This window comes from Peromyscus eremicus, chromosome 1 (genome assembly GCF_949786415.1).
Source record: "Peromyscus eremicus chromosome 1, PerEre_H2_v1, whole genome shotgun sequence".
NCBI lineage: Eukaryota > Metazoa > Chordata > Mammalia > Rodentia > Cricetidae > Peromyscus > Peromyscus eremicus.
Window position 1 is genome coordinate 55,949,542 of NC_081416.1, and position 22,424 is coordinate 55,971,965.

At 50.2% G+C, this 22,424-nt stretch overlaps 1 protein-coding gene across 1 annotated transcript; it reads left to right on the plus strand.

Moving 5' to 3' along the window:
* Positions 1 to 1,604: 1,604 nt before the first annotated feature.
* Rhod (ras homolog family member D) lies at positions 1,605 to 16,860 on the plus strand. Its single transcript, XM_059249096.1, has 5 exons — positions 1,605 to 1,775; positions 10,122 to 10,209; positions 10,927 to 11,036; positions 15,743 to 15,877; positions 16,278 to 16,860. Exons 1-5 carry the CDS (start codon positions 1,644 to 1,646, stop codon positions 16,443 to 16,445), a joined length of 633 nt encoding a protein of 210 aa, XP_059105079.1. The 5' UTR covers positions 1,605 to 1,643; the 3' UTR covers positions 16,446 to 16,860.
* Positions 16,861 to 22,424: the final 5,564 nt, after the last annotated feature.

The following is a 22,424-nucleotide window of genomic DNA, read 5'->3' on the forward strand; positions in this document are numbered from 1 at the left end:
CCTCTCGCCCTTTTTGAGACAGGATATCTAGCCCAGGCTGGCCTTAAACTTTCTGTATAGCCAAGCTGACACTGACTGAACTTCTGACCCTCCCACCTTCACCTCACCGGCGCTGGAATTACAAGCCTGCACCTCCAAGTCCAGTTCGTGCCCTAATGGGGACGAACCCAGGCGCGCTAGTTAAGCATTCTAGCAAAAGAGCTACATTCCCAGTCTACCTATGCCCACTAAAAGTTTTAAAAATATGTATGACCACAAAGAAGGACGCGGGACTTAGAGGACCGTAAGTTTCCAGTTCAGTATTGGATTTATTCCTGAAATCCAAAGTGCTCCACCGTCCAGATACCAGCTCCTCAGTCAAGCCCCGCCCTCTATCCCGTCGCTGGGAAGGCGGGGGCGGGACTACCTTAGGCCAGCCTCTTCTGTCTTCTCTCTGAAACACCTCTGTCACTTTTCCTTCAAGACTGCCCCTCCCGTGAGAAGGTCCTCCTTGTCTACCCCAGGTGAGGAGCCCCTTTTTCTTCCTCCCGTCTCCCTGCCTCAGGTAGTAGTTCTTCTCACACTGATGGCCTGCCCGCCTCTCATTCTAGGCGTCTCAGAGTACAGGTTTTGACTTTGAACAGTTCGGGGTCCCCAGACTCTTGGAAACTGAAGACCATCTGGGTTAACTGAATATTATACCAAGGAGCTGGGGAGATGGCCCAGAGGTTAACAGCATTGGCTGCTATTCCAGAGAACCCAGGTTCACCCACGTAGTGGCTCATAGTTGTAACTCCAGTTCCGAGGCTTCGGAGGGCAGAGGGCAAAAGGCACGTATGTGGTGCACAGACACACACGCAGATAAAACACCCATACACACAAAAACAACATTTAAAAGTAAGTGTTATACTAAGAACCACTCGCGGCATCAGCCGTATGCCAGAGCCTGCTCTGAGCTCTGTGGGTGGAAGGTTCCACGGTTTTCCCTAGATCACTGCCCGCCTGGGTGAGATACGTAATTAATTCACCTTCACTGAAGACTCCTGGTGCTGGCCGAAGCGGTCCTGCAGCGACCCACAAGGGCATGCCCGGGCCACTGCCTTCTCATCTGACCTACATCTGGAGGAGGTCTGAATTGTTAGGTCCCCAAGCACAGAAACTCATTCATTCATTCGTTCGTTCGTTCGTTCACTCATAAAAGATCACCTCCCTCCCATGGCAGATGGGCCAGGCCAGGTGCTGCTTCCCTCCCGGTCCCCAGCCCCTCTCCAACTACCTGTCTACTTATTTTTTCTCCCAGGAGCCCTGGGTGCCCTCTGGAGGCATAGGTCTCCGTCCACCCCCGTAGCCTCAGGGGCCGCGCACAGTAGGTGCTCCAAAAGTGTTTCTTGAATGACCAAATAGGACGCCAGGAGACCGTACCCCAGGAGCGCTCCACGCCTGGCCGGCTAACGCACCCCCATCCCGGTCAGAGCCTCTCACCTGAGCTGGGTGTCCCCCGCCCCCCGGGCCGCCTCCTGCCCGGGCCGCCCCGCTCCCACTTCCTCCCGCCGCCCCGCCCCTTCCACATTCCTGTCCCGCCGGGCCAGCCCCGCGCCCGCCGCAGCCAGCCCGCCGCGCACCACCCGCCGCTCCGCGCACGGCTGTCGGCCCGCCAGCCCGGGATGAAGGCGGCCCAGGCTGCGGGAGAGGAGGCGCCGCTGAGCGGGCGCTCGGTCAAAGTGGTCCTGGTGGGGGACGGGGGCTGCGGGAAGACCTCGCTGATGATGGTCTTCGCCGACGGGGCCTTCCCAGAGGTGAGTGCCCTCGCCCTGGCTTGGCCTTGCGTTGTCCCCGCGCTGGAACGCGCTAGTGTGAGGGTTTGCCAAGAAATCCCTCGAAATACCTACCCAGTTCCAGCCTCCTGGGGCGCGCGCGGGGGTGGGGGTGGGTGTCCCGACAGAGCCTGGGGTCGAAGGCAGAGTTTTTCAGATTAGCCTGTAGGGGCGAAGTGGAACTAATGGCACTTAGGGGGAGGGGTGTCACAGGGACTGAATTAGGCCACCCGGGGGAAATCGCGAATCCTAAGAGAGCAGTAGGTGTCACAACTGAACTAAAGAGAGTGAGGACTTTGGAGCCAGACTGGCAGCAGTCAAACCAAGCCTTTTTGCCTCTTACAGCTGTGTGCCTTTGGTCAAGTCCCTTACCCTCTCTGTGCCTGTTTCCTTAACTGCATGACAGGACTGACAGTCCCTACCTGAGTTCATAGTAGAGCGAGTGGATAGAGGTCAAGAGCACAGCTCCAAGTCTGCATGCAAGAAGGACTCACTGAAAGTTGATAAATGATGTCCCCCGGGAGATACAGCTCTCCTCCAACCCTGGCCACTATGGGGCAAACCCCATGCTTCTCTCTAGAGAGGAGGATGGGGAACATAGACCCTTCTCTGAAGAGCCCTGCCCGACTCATGGCTTGCTTTGACTCTTAAGTCTCAGCTTCTCAGAGCAACCTCCAGGGAGGGAAGGGAGTTGGGAAGGTGAGGCAGAAGGCGGATGGACAGACAGCTCAGTGCTGTACCTGGTACGGCCTGGCTCTCTGGGCTTGTCACTGTGAGCCCTCCGGGACAAGCTCATTGGCTGAGCCCACTTCCTGGGCCTCCATGAGGAGCGGGATTTCTAGGTGCTGGAGTTTGCCTCCAGCAGCACGGCTTCTTCCCTTCCAGCCTCTGGAATTGTGCAGAGCCGGGCAGTCTAACCGAGGAGCCCGAGAAGCTGGTCTGGCAAACAGCGCCAGGGCTCGCTTGCACTCTGTACCAGTGAGCTGTTGGGTGTTATGTTTTTGTTCTTAGGATGTTACTGTGTAGGCCTTGAACGCTCAATCCTCCCGGCTGTTGCCCAGAGGGTTGCTGGGATTGCATGTAAGTGCCACCATACCCGGCTCAGAGCCTTTGGTTTTGTGGTTTGCAAAGCTGACATCACCTCCTTTGACTAGTTACACAATTTCTGAAGTGGCGATTGTTTCCAGGCCTCTAGGTGCTGCCCATGGAAACCATTGGGCAGCCAGGGGATCAGAGGAGGCACCTCAAGGCAGAGGCGGAGGGCTCAGCAACACTGTCCTGGGTCAGACATTCTAGATGGTGACGCTGACCGCAGGGCCCATACTGATTTCACATGGAAACACCTTGTAAGTCGTGAACTGTGTGTGTTTTACAGGGCACATCGGCGTGACAGAAGAGCAGAATAGTCACAGGGGTGGGGTGGGGTGGGAGGGGGACAACTTTGTCCTTGTTCTCCCTTTATCTGGGAGGTCCCTGGCAGAAGAGAGGGCTCTTCTTAGTTACTTTTAGTTAGTTAACAAGTTAGTTTTGTTCCGTTTTTGAGACAACGTCTCCATATGTAGCCTAGGTTCATCTAAAATCAATGATCCTCCTGCCTCTGCTGCCATAGTGTTGGGATTACAGGTGTGTAACACCACTACTTCTGGTTGTCTCTTTGTTTTGTCTTTCTGGGACAGAGTTTCTATGTGTATGTAACCCTGGCTATCCTAGAACTTCATCTGTAGACCAGGCTAGCCTCGAACTCAGAGATTCACCTGCTTTTGCCTCCCAAGTGCTGGTTTGTTTTTTGAGACAAGGTCTCAAGTAGTCCAGGCTGACCTCAGATTCAATATGTAGCCAAGGTTGCCTCCACCTCCCAAGTATTGCAATTACAGGTAGCACCACTTGAGAAGAACACGGGGGTAGCTCTGATCTGGAGCTCAGGTCGCCTTGCCATCCGCAGGGCACTCCATGACCTCTGAACCACCACTGCTGTCCATTGGCTCAGCCTCAGCCTCTTCTGCCTCAGCAGCCCTAAAAGCCCAGGGAGCCAGCGGCCTGGAGGCTTGGGGTCCTGTCTTCCAGGCTGCAGCAAAGGGCAGAGAAGAGAACACGCTGGAAATGTGGCGCAACCTCTGTGACCCTCACTGGCTGTGACCCAACTTCAGGTTCAAGGCAGAAGGGGCAAAATAGAGCTTATGGGGCAGGGAGAGAGAGACATCAGTCCCCCAAGAAGTCTTAGCTGTAGAGCTTATGGGGCAGGGAGAGAGAGACATCAGTCCCAAGAAGTCTCAGCTGGCGTTGAGAAAGCCACCATTCCTAGGAGCCTGCAAGGCTGGGCCAGGAGGTGGGAGAGAGCACCCAGCCTGCAGAACCAGCCAGGTCTGAAGTCCTTCTCAGGCTGCTCCAGTTTCCATGGGCGTCCTACGGGGGAACCCTGTCCTGTTATGGTCACCTGTCTGTGAACCCCAGGAGGGCAGGCCCGGGGCTGAGTCATCTCTGTCCTGGGTCAGCCTAGGCCAGGCCTGATGTCTCTGACTGAGCAAAACTGAACAGATAAGATTAGGCACTTCTGCCTGGGGGGGGGGGGGGGGGGGGGGTCAAAGAACACCATAAAAGGTAGAGATAAAGTTACATTCCGAAGCAAGGGGTGGGGTGGTGACACTTCTCAGCAACAGGATAACAGCCCCTTCCAGCTCACATCTGGGCTGTCTGATGTCAGGAGCAAGAATTGGTGACTTCAAAAGAGGCAGGTGGCTGGTGTAGCCCCTGAAGACCGACACATCTGCTTTGCCTAGCCCAGCTAGTGCGTGGCCCTAGGCAGGTCACTTTCCTTAGAGCCTCTGGAGCTCGGCCGAGGTTGTAGGAGTCCAAGAGAAGAGCCTTAGGGAGCAGTGGGCTGGGGCCATCTTCACAGGCTTGTGAAGCACTGGCCTGTGTCTCCCAAGCGATTTGTTAGGGGCCATCCTGAAGCTCAGCTCTGAGCTCTATCCCCTAGCCCGCGTTTTTTGTTTTTAATTACATTTATTTATTATGATGGTATGTGGGTGACCACATTGGGGTCTCTGATGCAGAGGTCAGTGTCGTCACAGTGACAGCCTCTTGCTCTAGAGCACAGGCCAGAGGCTACAGGTGGGGATGGAACAGCCAGAGGGATGGATAGGGCTGGTGTGGGTACTGCCAACCAGTGAGTAGTGACCATCCATGCTGGACCAGGTCTTCTCTTGGCATCCCGAGGTGACATTCTCTTAACCAGTGACGGTGCAGGCCCAAGGCCACACAGAGCTGGTAGTTGTCAGAGCCTAAACGAAGTTCATCTGATCTCAAAGCCAGTGCTGTTCTCACACTCTCTTCTCCTCCAGTAGGAAAAATGCCCAAGGGAAGAGGGGCCCAAGCATGTAAAGAGGCATAGGAAGGCAGCGTGGCCCTTGTCTGTTCCTGTCCACTCCTATTGGTATAGGGGTGACAGACTATCCATGCCGACTTCTCCATTTTTCCCCAGGTGACTGCTCTACCCTCTACTGCGTGGCCTCCCAGGTGCCCCAGAGAACATACTGACCCGTCACTATGACTGCCCCTCCCAGCTGGCCAGGGCCTGACTCAGAGGACTGGCAGGCGCTCTGGCCATCACAAAGACAGGCATGAAGTCCTCCTGAGTCATAGGCAGGTACAGACCCTGCCCGACATGGGCAAGGAAGAGACTAGGGATCCCCACACTATGACCTCACCAGCCAGCCCTGGCCAAGTGATAGAAGCCTAAGGGGTCCAATACAGGAGGTTAAGCCTGCCATCCTAGCACTCGGGAGGCTGAGGCTGGAAAATTGCAGTAAGTTCCAGGCCATCCTGGGCTACACAGTGAGAAGCTGTCTAAGAAAGAGAGAGAGAGAGGAAGGAAGGAAGGAAAAAAGAAAAAAAAGGAGAGAGGGAGTGGGAGACGGCTCATCAGATAAAGGCACTTGCCACCAACCCTGACAACCTGAGTTCCATCCCAGGACCCACTTAGCAGGAGATCACACACTCCTGAGGATTGTCCTAGGACCTCTACATGGGTACTGACAAGTGTGCCCCTCCCTAATAAATAAATGTAATTTAAAACAATCAGGGGCTAGGGATAGAGCTCAGTTGGTGAGTGCTCACCCGGCATGCCTAAAGTCCCGGGTTCAATCCCCACCATCACATAAAACCTGCCTGTGTTCGCAGCATTCAGGAGCTGAAAGCAAGAGGGTTGTAAGTCCAAGGTATTCCTTGGCTGTATGAGACCCTGGTTCAAATAATAAAGCAGTAACAAGACTAGGGCGTCCAGGGCTGCTCACAGCCGAAGACTCTGATGTAGCAGTTAGGCCCACTTCATTACTGCGGCTCAGGTCCCACTCTGCAGAGGTTCCTAGCTCCCCATCTAGCTCTCAAACCTGTCAGTCCACTCTTCAGCCATCGTAGAGAGGGTGCACCTCCAAATCTGAGACACAGCAGGTAGGTGTGGGGCTTTAGAGGGGGCAGGTGAGAGAAAAGGAGAGTGCCTTCTGAATCAGGGAGGCCAGCCAGTCTGCAAGGGACAGACCTGGGTTGGGAGAGGGGACTGTCTCAGGCAGGGTTTCTATTACTGCAATGAAACATCATGACCAGAAAGCAAGTTGGGGAGGAAAGGGTTTATTTGGCTCACACGTCCACATCACTGTTCATCATTAAAGGAAGTCAGGACGGCAACTCAAGCAGAGCAGGAACCCGGGGCAGCAGCTGCTGCAGAGGCCATGGAGGGGTGCTACTTACTGGCTTGCTCCCCATGGCTTGCTCAGCCTGCTTTCTTATAGAACCCAGGACCACCAGCCTGTTTGCTTTTTTCAAGACAGGGTCTCTCTGTGTAGCCCTGGCTGTCCTGGAACTCACTCTACAGACCAGGCTGACCTTGAACTCACAGAAATCTGCCTGCCTCTCCTCCTGAGTGCTGGGATTAAAGGCGTGTACCACCACCGCCTGGAGGCAGGAGTATCACACTGAGTTTGAGACCAGCCTGAGCTAGAGTGAGACCTTGTCTCAAAAAGCACAGGGCCTGGAGATACGGCTCAGAGGGTACAGGTTCCAACCATCGAGCCTGATGACCCGAGTTTAATCCCTAGTTTGTCCTCCGCATGGTGAGAGGACAGAATCAACCTTTGTGGGTCGTCCTCTGACTTCTATTCCAGGACACGTGTGCACACGCTAAATGTTAAAAGGAAAAGAAACAGCAGAACAGCAGGGTGTGTACTGCACACCTGCAACACCATCAGCTGGAAGTAGACATGGGAAGATGAGGAGCTGAAGGGCCTCTCAGGTCCACTGTGAGTCTAGGGTATCCTTAAAGACTACAGAAGACCCTATCTCAAGAAAACAAAAAATAAACCCCACAAAACCCCAATACTCCGTACACACACACACCAAGAGTTATGACGGGCACAGTAGTGTACACCTGTATTCCCATCAGACTAGCCTGAACTACAAAGTTAGACTCTGTCCTACAAAATAATAACGGGACTAGGGAGATGGCTCAGTGGTTACGAGTACATATTGCAAGCCAGGCGGTGGTGGTGCACGCCTTTAATCCCAGCACTCCGGAGGCAGACGCAGGCAGATCTCTGAGTTCAAGGCCAGCCTGGTCTATAGAGCGAGTTCCAGGACAGCCAAAGGCTACACAGTGAGACCCTGTCTCGGAAGAAAAAGAAAGGAAGGAAGGAAGAAAAAAAAAGCTAGATCTCATGGAGGCATTTTCTCAATCGAGGTTCCTTCCTTTCAGATAACTCTAGTTTCTGTGTCAAGTTGACATAAGACTAGCCCTCACAGACACTGTGCCCTGGGTGACCCACTCAAGAGAGGACACAACAGAGCCTACATGGGAGGGATTAGGAAAGGCAGGCTGGGACAAGGAGTATATGACAGGAGTCTGTTAGGATTTTAAGAGATTGAGAGGAGCCACACAAGGTGATATGTCTCTAATTCCAGTATTCAGGAGGCAAAAACCAAAGGATTGTTAAGTTCTGAGTGAAACTGGGCTACACAGCAAGATCCCATCTCAAAAACAATGGGGGGAAAAAAAAGAGGCCAGGCATCATGGCTCACACCTTTAATCCCAGAACTCAAGAGGTAAAGGCAGGTGGATTTCTGTATGTTCTAGGCCAACCTGGTCTATGGAGCAAGTTCCAAGCCAGTCAGGGTCACACAATGAGACCACGTCTCAAAAGCTCAAAAAAGGAGGCTAGAGAGATAGTTCAGGACCTGTTGTTTTTGAGAGGACCCCAAATCCATATGGTGGCTCACAACTGTCAGTAACTCTAGTTCCTGGGGGATCTGCTTTCTTCTGACCTTGTGGGCATGTGGCACACACATGGTACACATTTATTCATGTAGGCAAAAACCACACACTTACAACAAAATCTGTTTTTTAAATAAAGGAGCCGGTCATGTTAATTCCAGTACTTGAGAGGTAGAGGCAGGTGGATTTACATAGTGAGTTTCAGGGATATGTTGAGAGACCGTCTCAAAATAAATGAATAAACAAATAATTTTTTTTTGCAATTGTAACCATTTTTAAGTTCACAATTCAGTGGCATGAGTTACATTCAAGATATGAATTACACTCATGATCCTCATTAATTACACTCATGATATTAATTATATTTGTGCTATTCATTGATTACATTCACAGTATTCATTCAATAACTATATTTATGATATTCATTAATTACATCAATTATATTGAACAAATTTATTTATTTATTTATTTATTTGGGTTTTTCGAGACAGGGTTTCTCTGTGTAGTTTTGCACCTTTCCTGGAACTCACTTGGTAGCCCAGGCTGGCCTCGAACTCACAGAGATCCGCCTGCCTCTGCCTCTCGAGTGCACCACCGCCGCCCGGCTGTTAAGGAATTGTCTTAGTTACTGTTCTTTTGCTGTGAAGAGACACCATGACCAAGGCAACTCTTACAAAAGAAAGCATTCAATTGAGGGCTTGTTTACAGGTTCAGAGGTTTAGTCCATTATCATCATGGCGGGGAGCGTGTCAGCACATAAGCAGACCTCGTGCTGGAGAAGTAGCTGAGAGGTCTACATCGGACCTGCAGGGAAAAAGAGTAGGCCTGGTGGTGCTTGCTTGTAATCCCAGTACTCAAGAGGCTGAGCCAGGAGGATTGCCATTAGTTCAGGGCTAGTCTAGGCTAACAAGACCCCAGACCAAAGGGAGAACCTATCTAAAATGAGGTGGGGGGAGTAAAGGAGACCCCAAAAAATGAGAGACTGAGCTCCCCAAGACAGACTGAGTCTTTTTTAGTTAGTCTAGGATCCTCGGTGCCCAGAACTAGGCCTAGAGAAAGGCCTTATGTTTGCTAGATGGATATGTGAATGCACAAGGAAGAAGCAGGTGTGGGTTAATGCCATCCCAGGAGAAGAGGAGCACACATGAGAGCTCACACACACATGTGACAGCTCACACACACGTGAGAGCTCACATACGTGAGAGCTCACACACACGTGAAAGCTCACACACGTGACAGCTCACACACACGTGACAGCTCACACACATGAGAGCTCACACACACATGTGACAGCTCACACACACGTGAGAGCTCACATACGTGAGAGCTCACACACACGTGAAAGCTCACACACGTGAGAGCTCACACACACGTGAGAGCTTACATACACATGACAGCTCACACATACATGAGAGCTCACACACACATGAGAGCTCACACACGTGACAGCTCACACACATGAGAGCTCACACACACACGTGAGAGCTCACACACGTGAGAGCTCACACACACGTGAGAGCTTACATACACATGACAGCTCACACATACATGAGAGCTCACACACACATGAGAGCTCACACACGTGACAGCTCACACACACGTGACAGCTCACACACATGAGAGCTCACACACGTGACAGCTCACACACATGAGAGCTCACACACACACGTGAGAGCTCACACACATGAGAACTCACACACACATGAGAGGTCACGCGTGGACACAGGACAAAGCTAACACCAGTAGCCAGCATGTATGGGGTGCTTGTTTTGTGCCAGGCTGTGTGCCAAGTACTCTGCCCGGACCATCTCATCGACTCCTTGTAGCAATATTCTGCCCCTACCCCAAGGACTTCATCTTTCCCTTGATAATCCAGGAAAACAAGGCCAGCGAAGATGAGGCGTGCGTGGCACCAGGCGCTAAGCTTTTCCCCAAGGCTGGTCACTGTGACGCTGGGAGCCTTGTCAGAAACAACCACAATGAGGGGGTTATTTGTAGGTATTCCCGGGCTCTGGCTTGCCCCAAATCCCTCAAAAGCTTCCTTAACTGTCCTCCTTCTTCTTCAGAGCTACAGCCCCACGGTGTTTGAGCGCTATAATGTCACTCTGCAAATGAAGGGTAAACCTGTGCACCTCCAAATCTGGGACACAGCAGGTAGGTATGGGGCTTTGGGGGGGGGCAAGAAAGAGAAGCCTCCCCAGTGGCTTCTGAACCAGGGAGGCCAGCCAGGCTCTGGGAAACAGGCACTGGCATCAGGAGGGGCCCCAGGACCCGAACCCTCCACCTTTATGTGCCAACTTCCCCAAGCTTTGTACCCTGAACTTAGCTTCTCTAAGACCCCCTGAGCTTGGTCTGTGCCCTCTAGCCTCCCGGCCTTGCCCATACATGGGTTGGTTAACTCAAAACTAAACTCAAGGAGACCCAGCAGCCCTCTTATAGTCGACCTGCTAAGACCCCTTTGTTGGGATCCCATCTGTCCCTGCTCTCACTGCACAAGCAAGGCAAAGTGGGTTCCTAAGCCTGGCCTCTGCCTCACCCTCACTCATTGAACAGGGTCTTCCAGCAATGGCTTCTCCAGGCCAAGGCTGCCACATCTCACAGGCAAGCCAAGTAAGAGCCACCCCCAGGGGACATCCACATGATGGCCACCCCCAGGGGACATCCACATGATGGCCACCCCCAGGGGACATCCACATGATGGCCACCCCCAGGGGACATCCACATGATGGCCACCCCCAGGGGACATCCACATGATGTACAAAACTTGACTCTACCCTGTAAAAGCCCGGGTCTGCTAAGGTGCCCTCCCTGATGTTGGGGAGGTGCTGGGAGCAGGAAGGAGGACCAGGGTGACTCCTCTCCTTTGCCTAGGGCAAGATGACTATGACCGCCTCCGGCCCTTGTTCTATCCTGATGCCAACGTCTTGCTCCTCTGCTTCGATGTGACCAGTCCAAACAGCTTTGACAATGTCTCCAACAGGGTAGGTGCTGGGGTGAGGGAAGCGTGACTTCAACACTCCTCAGGCTGCTGCTCATCACCCTTTACCCTGTCAGCTGTCAAAGCCGGGCAGGCCTAGGGCTGAACAGATGGCTCAGTGGTTAAGAGGGCGTACTAAGCTGGGCATGTGCCTTTAATGCCAGCACTAGGGAGGCAGAGGCATGTGTATTTCTGTGAGTTTGAGAGGCCAGCCTGATTTACATAGTGAGTTCCAAGCCATTCGGGGATATAATGAGATCCTGTCTTTAAAAAATAGTAATAATAGCTGGGCGGTGGTGGCGCACGCCTTTAATCCCAGCACTCAGGAGGCAGAGCCAGGCGGATCTCTGTGAGTTCGAGGCCAGCCTGGGCTACCAAGTGAGTTCCAGGAAAGTCGCAAAGCTACACAGAGAAACCCTGTCTCGAAAAACGAAAAAAAAAAAAAAAATAGTAATAATAATAATAATAATAATAATAATAAAATCTGGGTGGTGGTGGCGCACACCTTTAATCTCAGCACTTGAAGGGCAAAGGCAGAAGCAGGCAGATCTCTGTGAGTTTGAGGCCCCAGCCTGGTCTACAGAGTGAGTTTCGGACAGCCCAGAGCTGTTACACAGAGAAACTATCTCTAGGAAAAAAAAGAGCATGAGTTGTTTGCAGACAACCAGTTCCCAACACCTATGTCAGAGCGCTCACAACCACCTGGAACTCCAGCTTCAGGGACTCTGACGTCCTCTTCTGGACTATACAGGCACATACATATACACATACATTATTTTTAAAAATAATAAAGAGGGGGGCTGGAGAGATGGCTCAGAGGTTAAGAGCACTGGCTGCTCTTCCAGAGGTCCTGAGTTCAATTCCCAGCAACCACATGGTGACTCACAACCATCTGTAATGAGATCTGGTGCCACCTTCTGGTGTGTAAGCATACATGGAGGCAGAATATTGTATACATCATATATAAACAAATTATAATAATAATAATAATAAAGATGCTAGAGAGATGGCTCGGTAGTTAAGAGCACTTGCTGAGCCAGGCGGTGGTGGCGCACGCCTTTAATCCCAGCATTTGGGAGGCAGAGGCAGGTGGATCTCTGAGATCGAGGCCAGCCTGGTCTACAAAGTGAGCTCCAGAACAGCCAGGACTGTTACACAGAGAAATCCTATGTTGAGAAAACAAAACAAACAACACTCATACATATAAATTATACTAAAAAATTTTTTTAAAGTGCTGGGGCCTGGAAATGACTCAAGTTAAGAGCACTGGCTTCTCTTCCAGAGGACCTGGTTCGATTCCCGGCACCTACATGGTGGTTTCTAACTGTAACTCCTGGCCCAGGTGGCTTATAACTGTAATGCCCTCTTCTGGCCTCCACAGACACAGCATCCACACACATAAAGAAAAAAAATTTAAAGTGCCAGGCATGGTGGCACACGCCTTTAATCCCAGCACCCAGGAAGCAGAGGCAGGTGGATCTCTAGGAGTTTGAGGCCAGACTGTGAAACCCTGTCTAAAAACAAAAACAAAAACAAACAAAAAGAGGTTGGCAGGCCCTAGATGAGTCTGCTGGGCTTGATATATACATAACATGAGGCCCAGAACAGGGCAGCAGCTCGTCTGGGGTCACATAGAAATGTGGCCTGTCCTCTGGCTCACTCTGGCTCCGTGCCTGTCCTCAGCTACAGGATAAACACTGGCTCTTTCCCTTTTGACTCTGCTGAGAATGCTGGGTGACTCAGAGGCTGTCTCCCTAGCCTGGGCCTGCTGGAGGTCACGAGAACTATAAAGTCCAATTCTAGCAGCTCTCAGCACCCCACTCCATGTCTCCCCCTGCTGATAGCAGCCTCTCATGATGCTCTAGAATCAAGAGGGTTCTCAAGGCTACCCTCAAGGGTCAATGCTTTGAGTTCCTCTGCCCAGCCATGGCACAGCCCTTCACCCCCTGCTTGCTACATTGCAAGGTTCCCTTGGGCAGTGACAGCGCTAACAAAGACAGCAATAAGGATATGGCAGCAACAACATTTATTAAGAACTTGCTGTGTTAAAAAAAAAAAAAAAAGAAAGAAAGAACTTGCAGACCGGGCAGTGGTGGCGCACGCCTTTAATCCCAGCACTTGGGAGGCAGAGCCAGGCGGATCTCTGTGAGTTCGAGGCCAGCCTGGTCTACAGAGGGAGATCCAGGACAGGTACCAAAACTATGCAGAGAAACCCTGTCTCGAAAAACCAAAAAGAAGAAGAAGAAGAAGAAGAAGAAGAAGAAGAAGAAGAAGAAGAAGAAGAAGAAGAAGAAGAAGAACTTGCTGTGTGATGGGCACTGTTCTAGCATGTACATGGATTTATTTGTTCAATTACCTTCATGACAACCATATAGAGTCAAGATACTGTCATTCTTGGATTGAATCACTTTCTATTAAAGTGGCAACTCTGGAGCCAGAGCCTGGGCAGTGGCCACATGCATTCCTTCAGAGCTCCTGCTTGAGCACATCTCTGGACCAGGCCTGTTATGGGCATGAGGGATGGGGAGGGATACTGGTACCTGGGATGCAGTGGCAGCAGTGGGTAGACTCCGAATCCTCCTAGAAGGCAGAGCCCCAGGATTTGCTGATGGATGAGAGAGAAGTTGGACCAGAGCAAGCAGGAAGCAGTCACTACCTCCCCAGGATGAGGAGCAGCCTGGGATGGGGGGAGTCACAGGCCTATGGTAGTTGGAATCTGTGGGTCCCCGGGAGAGAGTGTGGGGCTGGCCAGTTGGGTAGGGTACATTCACCCAGGGAGCCAGACCAGCTAGGGGAGAGGAGCCCATAGGCTGGCAGGAGAGGAGGAACAGAATGAGAGGAACCGGGAAAGCCAGAAGGACAGGTCCTGGATCTAGTGCAGACTGCTCCAAAGGAGGTGATCCTGGTGTCTAGGTTCCCACGGGCTCAGCCCAGCCGAGGTCTCACAGTTGGGTTCATGGAGCCACCCAGTAGCCCCTTCCCTAAAACAGACTTGGTGGATAGTGAGTGAGGTATAAAGAGCCTCTACTTTGGCCGCATTAAGTTCTAGGACCCAGAGGATTTTAGCAGCTTTTCCTGAGTGGCCCACCAAACAGCCACATACTCCTGAAGATGAAAAACCTCCTCTGAATCCCTGGTGCCCCAGATGTGTGGTCAAGGCTAAAATAACTCAGCCCTAGTGGCCTTCTAGGGGCCTTCCCTCCTGTTGAGGCAAACATAAGGTCTTCTATGTAGCTCTGGCTAGTTTAAAACTCAGAGATCTGCCTGTCTCTGACTCCAGAGTACTGGGGTTCATGGGGTTAAAAGTGTGTGTCACCACACCCAGCAATTTCTTTTCTTTTTTTTCTTTTGTTGAGACAGGATCTCTCTGCCTAACCCTGGCTATCGTGGAATTCACTATGTAGGCCAGACTGGTAGACCAGGCTAGCTTTGAACTCACAGAGATCTTCTGCCTCCAAGGTGCTGGTATTGAAGGCCTGTGCCACCATCTCTGGCTTACTTACTTTTAAATTAATGCGTATTTGGCCCATTTTGGAAGGTAGCCAAAGAAGCTCTTACCTTGCTAGGGATGGAGAAAGAAGCTAGACTCTAGGCTCCACATACTGGGCTCACATCCCTCCATTTCCAATCATGTGACCAAGGATAAGTTATAAAATCCACTATGCCTTACTGACTGCATATATACAGAGCTCAACTACAGAACCTGCCAGTAGGGAATAAAAATACACACGGGCTGGAGGAACACTGGCTGCTCTTCTAGAGGGTTTGATTCCCAGCACCCACATAACGGCTTACAACACCCACATAACGGCTTACAACACCCACATAACGGCTTACAACACCCACATAACGGCTTACAACACCCACATAACGGCTTACAACACCCACATAACGGCTTACAACCGCCTGTAACTCCAGTCCCAGGGCATCAGATGCTCTCTTCTCTCCTCCAAGGGCACCAGGCACACATGTTGTACAGATATACATGCTGACAAAATGCCTGTACAACATAAAACCTTTTTTTAAAAAGAAAATTATAGCCAGGTGTGGTACCACACACCTTTAATCCCCGCACCTAGGAGGCAGAAGCAGGCAGATCTATGAATCTGAGGGCAGCCTGGTCTACATAGTGAGTTCTAGGACAGCTAGGAATTTGTAGAGAGACTCTGTCTCAAAAAGAAAGAGAAAAGTGCTGGGCAGTGGTGGCAAATACCTTTAATCCCAGCACTCCAGAGGCAGATCTCTGTGAGCTCCAGACCAGCCTGGCTTACAGAGTGAGTTACAGGACAGCCAGGGCTACACAGAGAAACTCTTGTCTCGAAAAACCTAAATAAATAAATTGAGAAAAGAAAATTAAATGATGTACACACCCCTTTGTTTTCTTGTCTCAGGTCTTGAACCTCTGTGTAGCAGAGGATGATCTTGAACTTCTGATCTTCCTACCTCCGCTTCCCCGGTGCTGGGATTACAGGCCTGGGTTTATGCAGTGCCATGGTTCTGAAAACCCAGGGCTTTGTGCACGGCTAAGCAAGCACAATACCAACTGAGCTACATCCTAAACCAGGGGATGGACATTTTTAAGTGAGAGACTATACTAAGTACTTGCTCCTAAGTGTTAGTTCTGTTCATTGTCCTTGTTGGAGTTTAACTGAGAGAGCAAAGAGTGTGCCACTGAGGGTCAGATCTCACACACAACTCTTCCCCTTGCAGTGGTACCCAGAGGTGACACACTTCTGCAAAGGAGTGCCTATTATCGTCGTGGGCTGCAAGACAGACCTTCGCAAGGACAAGGTGCTGGTGAACAAGCTGCGGAAGAATGGATTGGAGCCTGTGACCTACCACAGGGTAGGAAGTTAGCCCTTGGGTGAGAGGCCTCGGGGGAGGGAAACTCAAGATATTGCTCTGCTGTGCGAGGTGTATAGCACAGTCGGGTCATAGAGGATGTCAGCAGTCAGGAACTGCCAGCACTTGGAAGCAGAAAGCAGGATACTCTCTAGAAGATTCTGTCAGAAGAACGAATAGAATATGTATAGCACAAACGGGGCCCCTGAAGTCCATGTTATTTGGTCTTGGGCCCTCCTCTGCAACACACGGGTTAGTTGCCCATTGTGGGTGCCCTAGAAAAGCCCCACTTTCCACTATTGCCCTCAAGATTCCTGGCATGGCCAAAAAGGCTGCAAGGAGACCAAATGTGAGTTCCAGCCTGCACCCCCAACTCACAGTAGCTCCTGTTTTTCCCTGGCAGGGCCATGATATGGCAAGGTCTGTGGGAGCAGTGACCTACCTTGAGTGTTCGGCTCGGCTCCATGACAACGTGGAAGCCGTCTTCCAGGAAGCAGCCGAGGTGGCTCTCAGCAGTCGCAGTCGTAACTTCTGGCGGCGGATTACCCGCAATTTTTGCCTGGTCACCTGACTGGTTTGGAACCCACCTTGCCTCCCACTTCCCTCAGCTGGAGAAACACACAGAGCTGACCGGCTCTGTTGACTGGGCTGGACCTAGTCCTCAGGCTGAGCCGGTAGAACCACACCTCCACAGATGGGCTCCACCGAGGCCTGGCCTCTGGACCTAGGAATCCTGGACTGAGAAAAAAAGGTTCCCAGACCCTTAGCTCTGGAACCATAGACTCCCTGTGCCCGATCCTGGACTTGCATCCTGAGTCAGGTCTGCGCTGTCTGGTTTGGCGCCACCTTGTGGCTATTCTCTGAGCTGTCCCTATAGGACCTAGGGTTCTTGGGACCATCCTGCCAGGGCCAACACCCTGCTCCTTCCCTGGTCATCCTATTCATCCCATTGATAAGTGTGACAATTAAAATGACATCACTTGTTATTTGTGTCTTGACTCTTGCTTCACATCACTTGTTATTTGTGTCTTGACTCTTGCTTCACAGTATCTTTACACACTACTAGGTAAGGAAGAGCCCAGCCACCTAGACCTTAGGGTGGGACTTCTAGGAATCCCATCCTGAGTTCATCACTTACTTCTAAGACCTTGCCAAAGTTCTAGGCCTCAGCTGCCTCATCTGTAAAATGGCCAATCAGAAATTACCTCAAGCATAAGTAGTCATGAGGACCGGCACATGTAACCGACACATGTAAAGAGCTTGGCATGCTCTTGGCAGATCTCTGTGTGTTCAAGGCCAGCCTGGTCTACAAAGTGAGTTCTCAGATAGCCAGGGCTACACAGAGAAACACTGTTGGGGGAAGAAAAGAGTTTGCTCAATGAAGTGGGGAGATATCCCAGTGGTGTTTTACAGGTACCAACCACATAAGCCTAACAACCTAAATTCAATCCCTAGAACCCACATAAAAAGCCAAATAAGGGGTTGGTAAGATGACTCAGCAGATAAAGGTACTCGCCACCAAGACTGCCCTAAATTCCTTGGAACTCATGTGGTAAAAGGTAGAACCGATTCCTGTAATCTGTCCTCTGACCTCCATATCGTGCCTTGGTATAAGCCCACCCAAACACATACACAGTAAAACTGAAATGTTATTTAAATTTTTTTGGAGGCAGGTGGTGGTGGCACATGCCTTCAATCCCAGCATTTAGGAGGCAGAGGCAGGAGGATCTCTGTGAGTTTGAAGACAGCATGGTCTACAGAACGAGTTCCAGGACAGCCAGGGCTGTTCCACAGAGAAACCCTGTCTCAAGGGAAAAAAAAAAAAAATTATTTTTAGGCTAGAGGCTGCAGAGATGGCTCAAGAGTACTGGCTTCCCTTCTAGAGGACCTAGGTTTGGTTCCCAGGTTCCCAGCACCCACATGGCGGCTCACGACCACCTGTAATTTCAGTTCCAGGGCACTCAATGCCCCCTTCTGGCTCCCATAGGCACCAGGCACAGCTGAGCAGACAAAATATACAGACATAAAATATAAAACCAAGCTGGGCAGTGGTGGCGCACGCCTTTAATCCCAAGCACTCAGGAGGCAGAGGCAGGTAGATCTCTGAGTTCAAGACTAGCCTGGTCTACAAAGCTAGTTACATGACAGCCTGGACTACACAGGGAAACCCTGAATCAAAAATAAATAAATAAATAGATAAATAAGGATAGATAGATAGATAATAAAAAATGTAAGCTGCATATGTGAGTGTGCATCCCAGCACTCTTATGTCAAGATGGGAGGCAGAAACAGGAAAATCCTTTCATCTCTTGGAAGCTCAAAGGCTCACCAGCCTGGGTATATAGAGAAGCTGCAGAAACAAGAGAGACTGCCTCAACAAGGGGAAGAGCTGAGTCCCAAAAGCAGTTCTCTGACCTCTACATGTGCACTGTAGAGCATGTGTCCCTGTATGCACTCATGTACACACACACACACACACACACACACACACACACACACACACTCTTTATGCTTTAAGGAACCTGCTCATGCTGGTGTGATTGCAGGGTCTGGTCTGGCAAGGCTGATATGTGAGGCAAATGAGTTGGTGTTGAAATCCAGAGTTTGAATTTGCAGGGCCGTGGGCTGGAAACTCAGGCAGGGTTTCTGGATTGCTAACTCAGAATTTGTCAGGAAACCACGAGGCCCACACAGACTGAGTACCACCTGCTTTGTTCAAAGACTACCAATGTATAACTATTTTCCCGTGTATTTATTTGTGGGGCTGGGGAACGTGCCATGACACATGACTCTCCTTTCACTGTGTGAGTCCGAGATCAGCTCAGGTTGTCAGGCTTAGTAGCAGGTGCCTTTTCCTGCTGAGCCGTCTCCCTGGCTCCCAAAGTCTACCAGTTTAAACATAAGCACATCTATTCTTTCTTTTTAATAGAAATAGGTTTGTTTCGTTTTTTTTTAATTTAAAATATGTTTGTTTTTTTTTTTTTCTACTGAGGGGCCCAGCCACCAGCAGGCTCTTAGCAGGTCAGAGAGACAGGGTTTCTCTGTGTCGCTCTGGCCGTTCTGTAACTCACTCTATGACCGCCCAGCTTAAATTTTAATTATTTTTATTATGTGTCTGAGTGTTCTGCCTGCACGGCATATCTGTGTACTGTGCATGCCTGATGCCCCTGGAGACTGAAGTTACAGATGGTTATGAGCTGCATGTGGGAGCTGGGAAACAAACCCGGGTCCTCTGGAAGAGCGGCCAGTGCTCTAACCCCTGAGCCATCTCTCCAACCCCACATCTTTTTTGTTTTTATTTTTTATTCTGTATGTGCTTATCAAGTTAATTGTTCACATTGTGTGTATGTATATGTGTATGTGGGCACATATTGCCATGGCAAAGGTGTGGAGGTCAGAGGTCAATTTTGTGGACTTGGTTCTCTCCTACTTTTATGTGTATTCTGGAGATCGTTCTCAGGTCATCACACTTATAAGGCAAGAGCCTTTCTATTACAACTAAACTCTGTCAGGTATGATGGCATATGCTCGTGGTCCCAATGACTTAGGAGGCTGAAACAAGACGAAAGGAGAAGCCACGTCTATAGCCCGACAGAGGATTTGGGAGGAGGATTATATGTGTTCGGTACTTAGAACTGAACTTTCGTCTTCATACATTCAAGGCATTACTCTACCCCTGAGCTAGAGTCTCAGCCCTGAAAGTTGAGCAATTGGACTGAAAAACCAAAGTGGAGCCTGTCATCCAGTGGGCGTTCCCACATGAGCCCAATACTACTCACCTGCTGTGGCTCAGCCCTGTTACCCGAGCTGTGATCCCTCACCTGGAGGTCTTTTGAATGGAGCTGCTGAACTGGATGGTGGTGGCTTGTTCTCATTGAGTATCATATGTATCAACCCAAGGTTCGGGTTCACGATGTAATGTGATGTTCCGGGTCTGTTCCAGCTCAGGGCTTGGCAACATTAAGAAATACGTGCTTGGATGTAGTCGACGGAGCTTACCGAAAGCTTTGACTTATTCGGATTACAACAGAAGAAACTTCAGATTTCAGCCCAGAGCACCTGGACGGAAAACAGACCAGTGTCGCTCTGGCTACTGTTTCATGGTTGGTTCAGAAAAGATTTCAAGCATGAGAATCACTCATTCAAACCAAACATGTATGCGGGTGAGAGAAGTGGACCGTAAGGGGCTCATTCCAGCTGGGCCCTCGGGTCCCCTTCAGCCTTTGCACGCATCTTGGTGCTATCTGGAGAGCACTTTCTTGCAGAATTGGTTGTAAAAAAATAATAATACATTCATATTTACTTAAGGCCTTAGCATGTGCCAGACACCAGGACAGTCATTTTCTATGATATACCTACCCCATGTAAAGCTCATGGGTAGATAGGGTAGAGCTCATACTGCATCCACCTCACAGATGAGGGGACAGAGTTGGGCTAGGATTAAGCTCAGGACTGTCCAATATACCTACATCAGATCTGTCAACCCCATCTCTGGACCCTGGCCCTCAGCTGTCTACCCTGGATCCAACCTTGGGCCCTGCCTATGCCAATGCGTCTTGACCCCAAGGAGCTCACAGTTTAGGGAGAAAAACTCCAAAACTGTCTTTTTTCTGTTGAGAGAGCCTCACCTCGGCCTCCTCACTCCTGTTGCTCACCAGGGTCACCACAGCCACTTTGGAGACATGTTGGAAAGAGCAGGTGACTGGGCCCAGAGGCAGCCAGTTTGAAAAGTCTGGGGCAGGGGCAGAACAGGAAGTAGGGGCCTAGAAAATAGCATGCATGACATGCCCAGCAGTGGTGGTGCAAACCTTTAATCCCAGCACTCCACTTGGGAGGCAGAGGCAAGCAGATCTCTGTGAGTTCGAAGTCAGCCTGGTCTACAAAGAGAGTTCCAGGACAGCCACGACTGTTACACAGAGAAACCCTCTCTTCAAAGACCAAAGGGGTAAAAAAATTTCCAGTATCCCCACCCTCCCCAAAAGAGAGAGACATCTGCTGGGCCCACACCAGGAAGATAGGAGGATTGTCTCAGGTTCAAGACCAAACTTGCTACAGAGCAAGCAAGATCCTGTCTCCCAAACAAAACAAACAAAAAATCGGGGACCATCTAAATGGTTCAGTGGGCAGAGACGACTGCCATCCCCACGTGGTAGAAAGAGAAAACTCCGTGACTGCCAGATGCCGCCTGCTGTGACTTGTGCTTGCCCTCAGTAAACATGTGGACACACACACACACACACACACACACACACACACACACGCTATGACTTGTGCTTGCCCTCAGTAAACATGTACACACAGACACAGACACAGACACACACACACACACACACACACACACACACACACACACACGCATGGTATGACTTGTGCTTGCCCTCAGTAAACATGTACACACAGACACAGACACACACAGACACACACACACACACACACACACACACACACGCATGGTATGACTTGTGCTTGCCCTCAGTAAACATGTACACACACACACACACACACACACACACACACACACACACACGCTATGACTTGTGCTTGCCCTCAGTAAACATGTGGACACACACAAAGAAATGTAATTTGAAAAACAAAAACAAACAAACAAAACACTAAATGAATAAATAAAAACAAAGAAACCCAAAATACAAAGCAGTTGTAGCCATGCCCAAGGAGCCTAGCGGGATCTGGGCTGATGAGGTGCCTGGTTATATCTACTTCAGAAAAGAAAATGAACTGGAAAGAGAATGGCCTGGTTCCAGGGTTTGGAGCCCGAGTACAATAAACTGGGTTATTTGGAATCCCTGATACCTCAAATCCCTGGTCCTCAAAGCTCCTCATGATATATTACTTTTTGAAAAAATATATGTTTAGTACTTTGTGTGTGGAGGTATTTTGCCGGCATGTATGTCTGTGCATCACTTGTATGCAGTGCCTGAGGAGGTCAGAAAAGGGATTCAGATCCCTGGAAGCTGGAGTTACAGACAATTATGAGCTGCCTTGTAGGTGTTGAGAACCAAACCTGGCTCCTCTGGAAGAGCAGTCTGTGTTCTTAACCACCAAGCCACCTCTCCAGCTTCTTGAACGTCTCATCCTTCTGTCTCTACATCCAAAGTATTGGGACTACAGATGTTCACTATCACCTAGTTTATGCTTTGCTGGACATGGAATCCAGAGCTTTTGGTATGCTAGATGAGCACTCCACCAATAACTACAACCCCCAACTCTTGAGTTGTTTTTTTTTCTTTTTTCTTTTGTTTTGCTTTGTGACAGTGTCTTATATATTCTAGGCTTGTTTCAAACTACTTACATAACTTAGAATGACCTTGAACTTCCAAACCTCTTTATTCTACATTGAAGGTGCTGGGAAAACAGATGTGCATCACCCACCAGTTTTTGTAGTTGTTGTTTGTTTGGTTGGTTGTCTCTTTTTAAAGATTTATTTATTTTTATGTGCGTCAATGTTTTTGCCTGCACACATGTCTATTTGAGGGTGCTTGATCCCTTGAGCTACAGACAGTTGTGAGCTGCCATAGTGCCCTTAACCTCT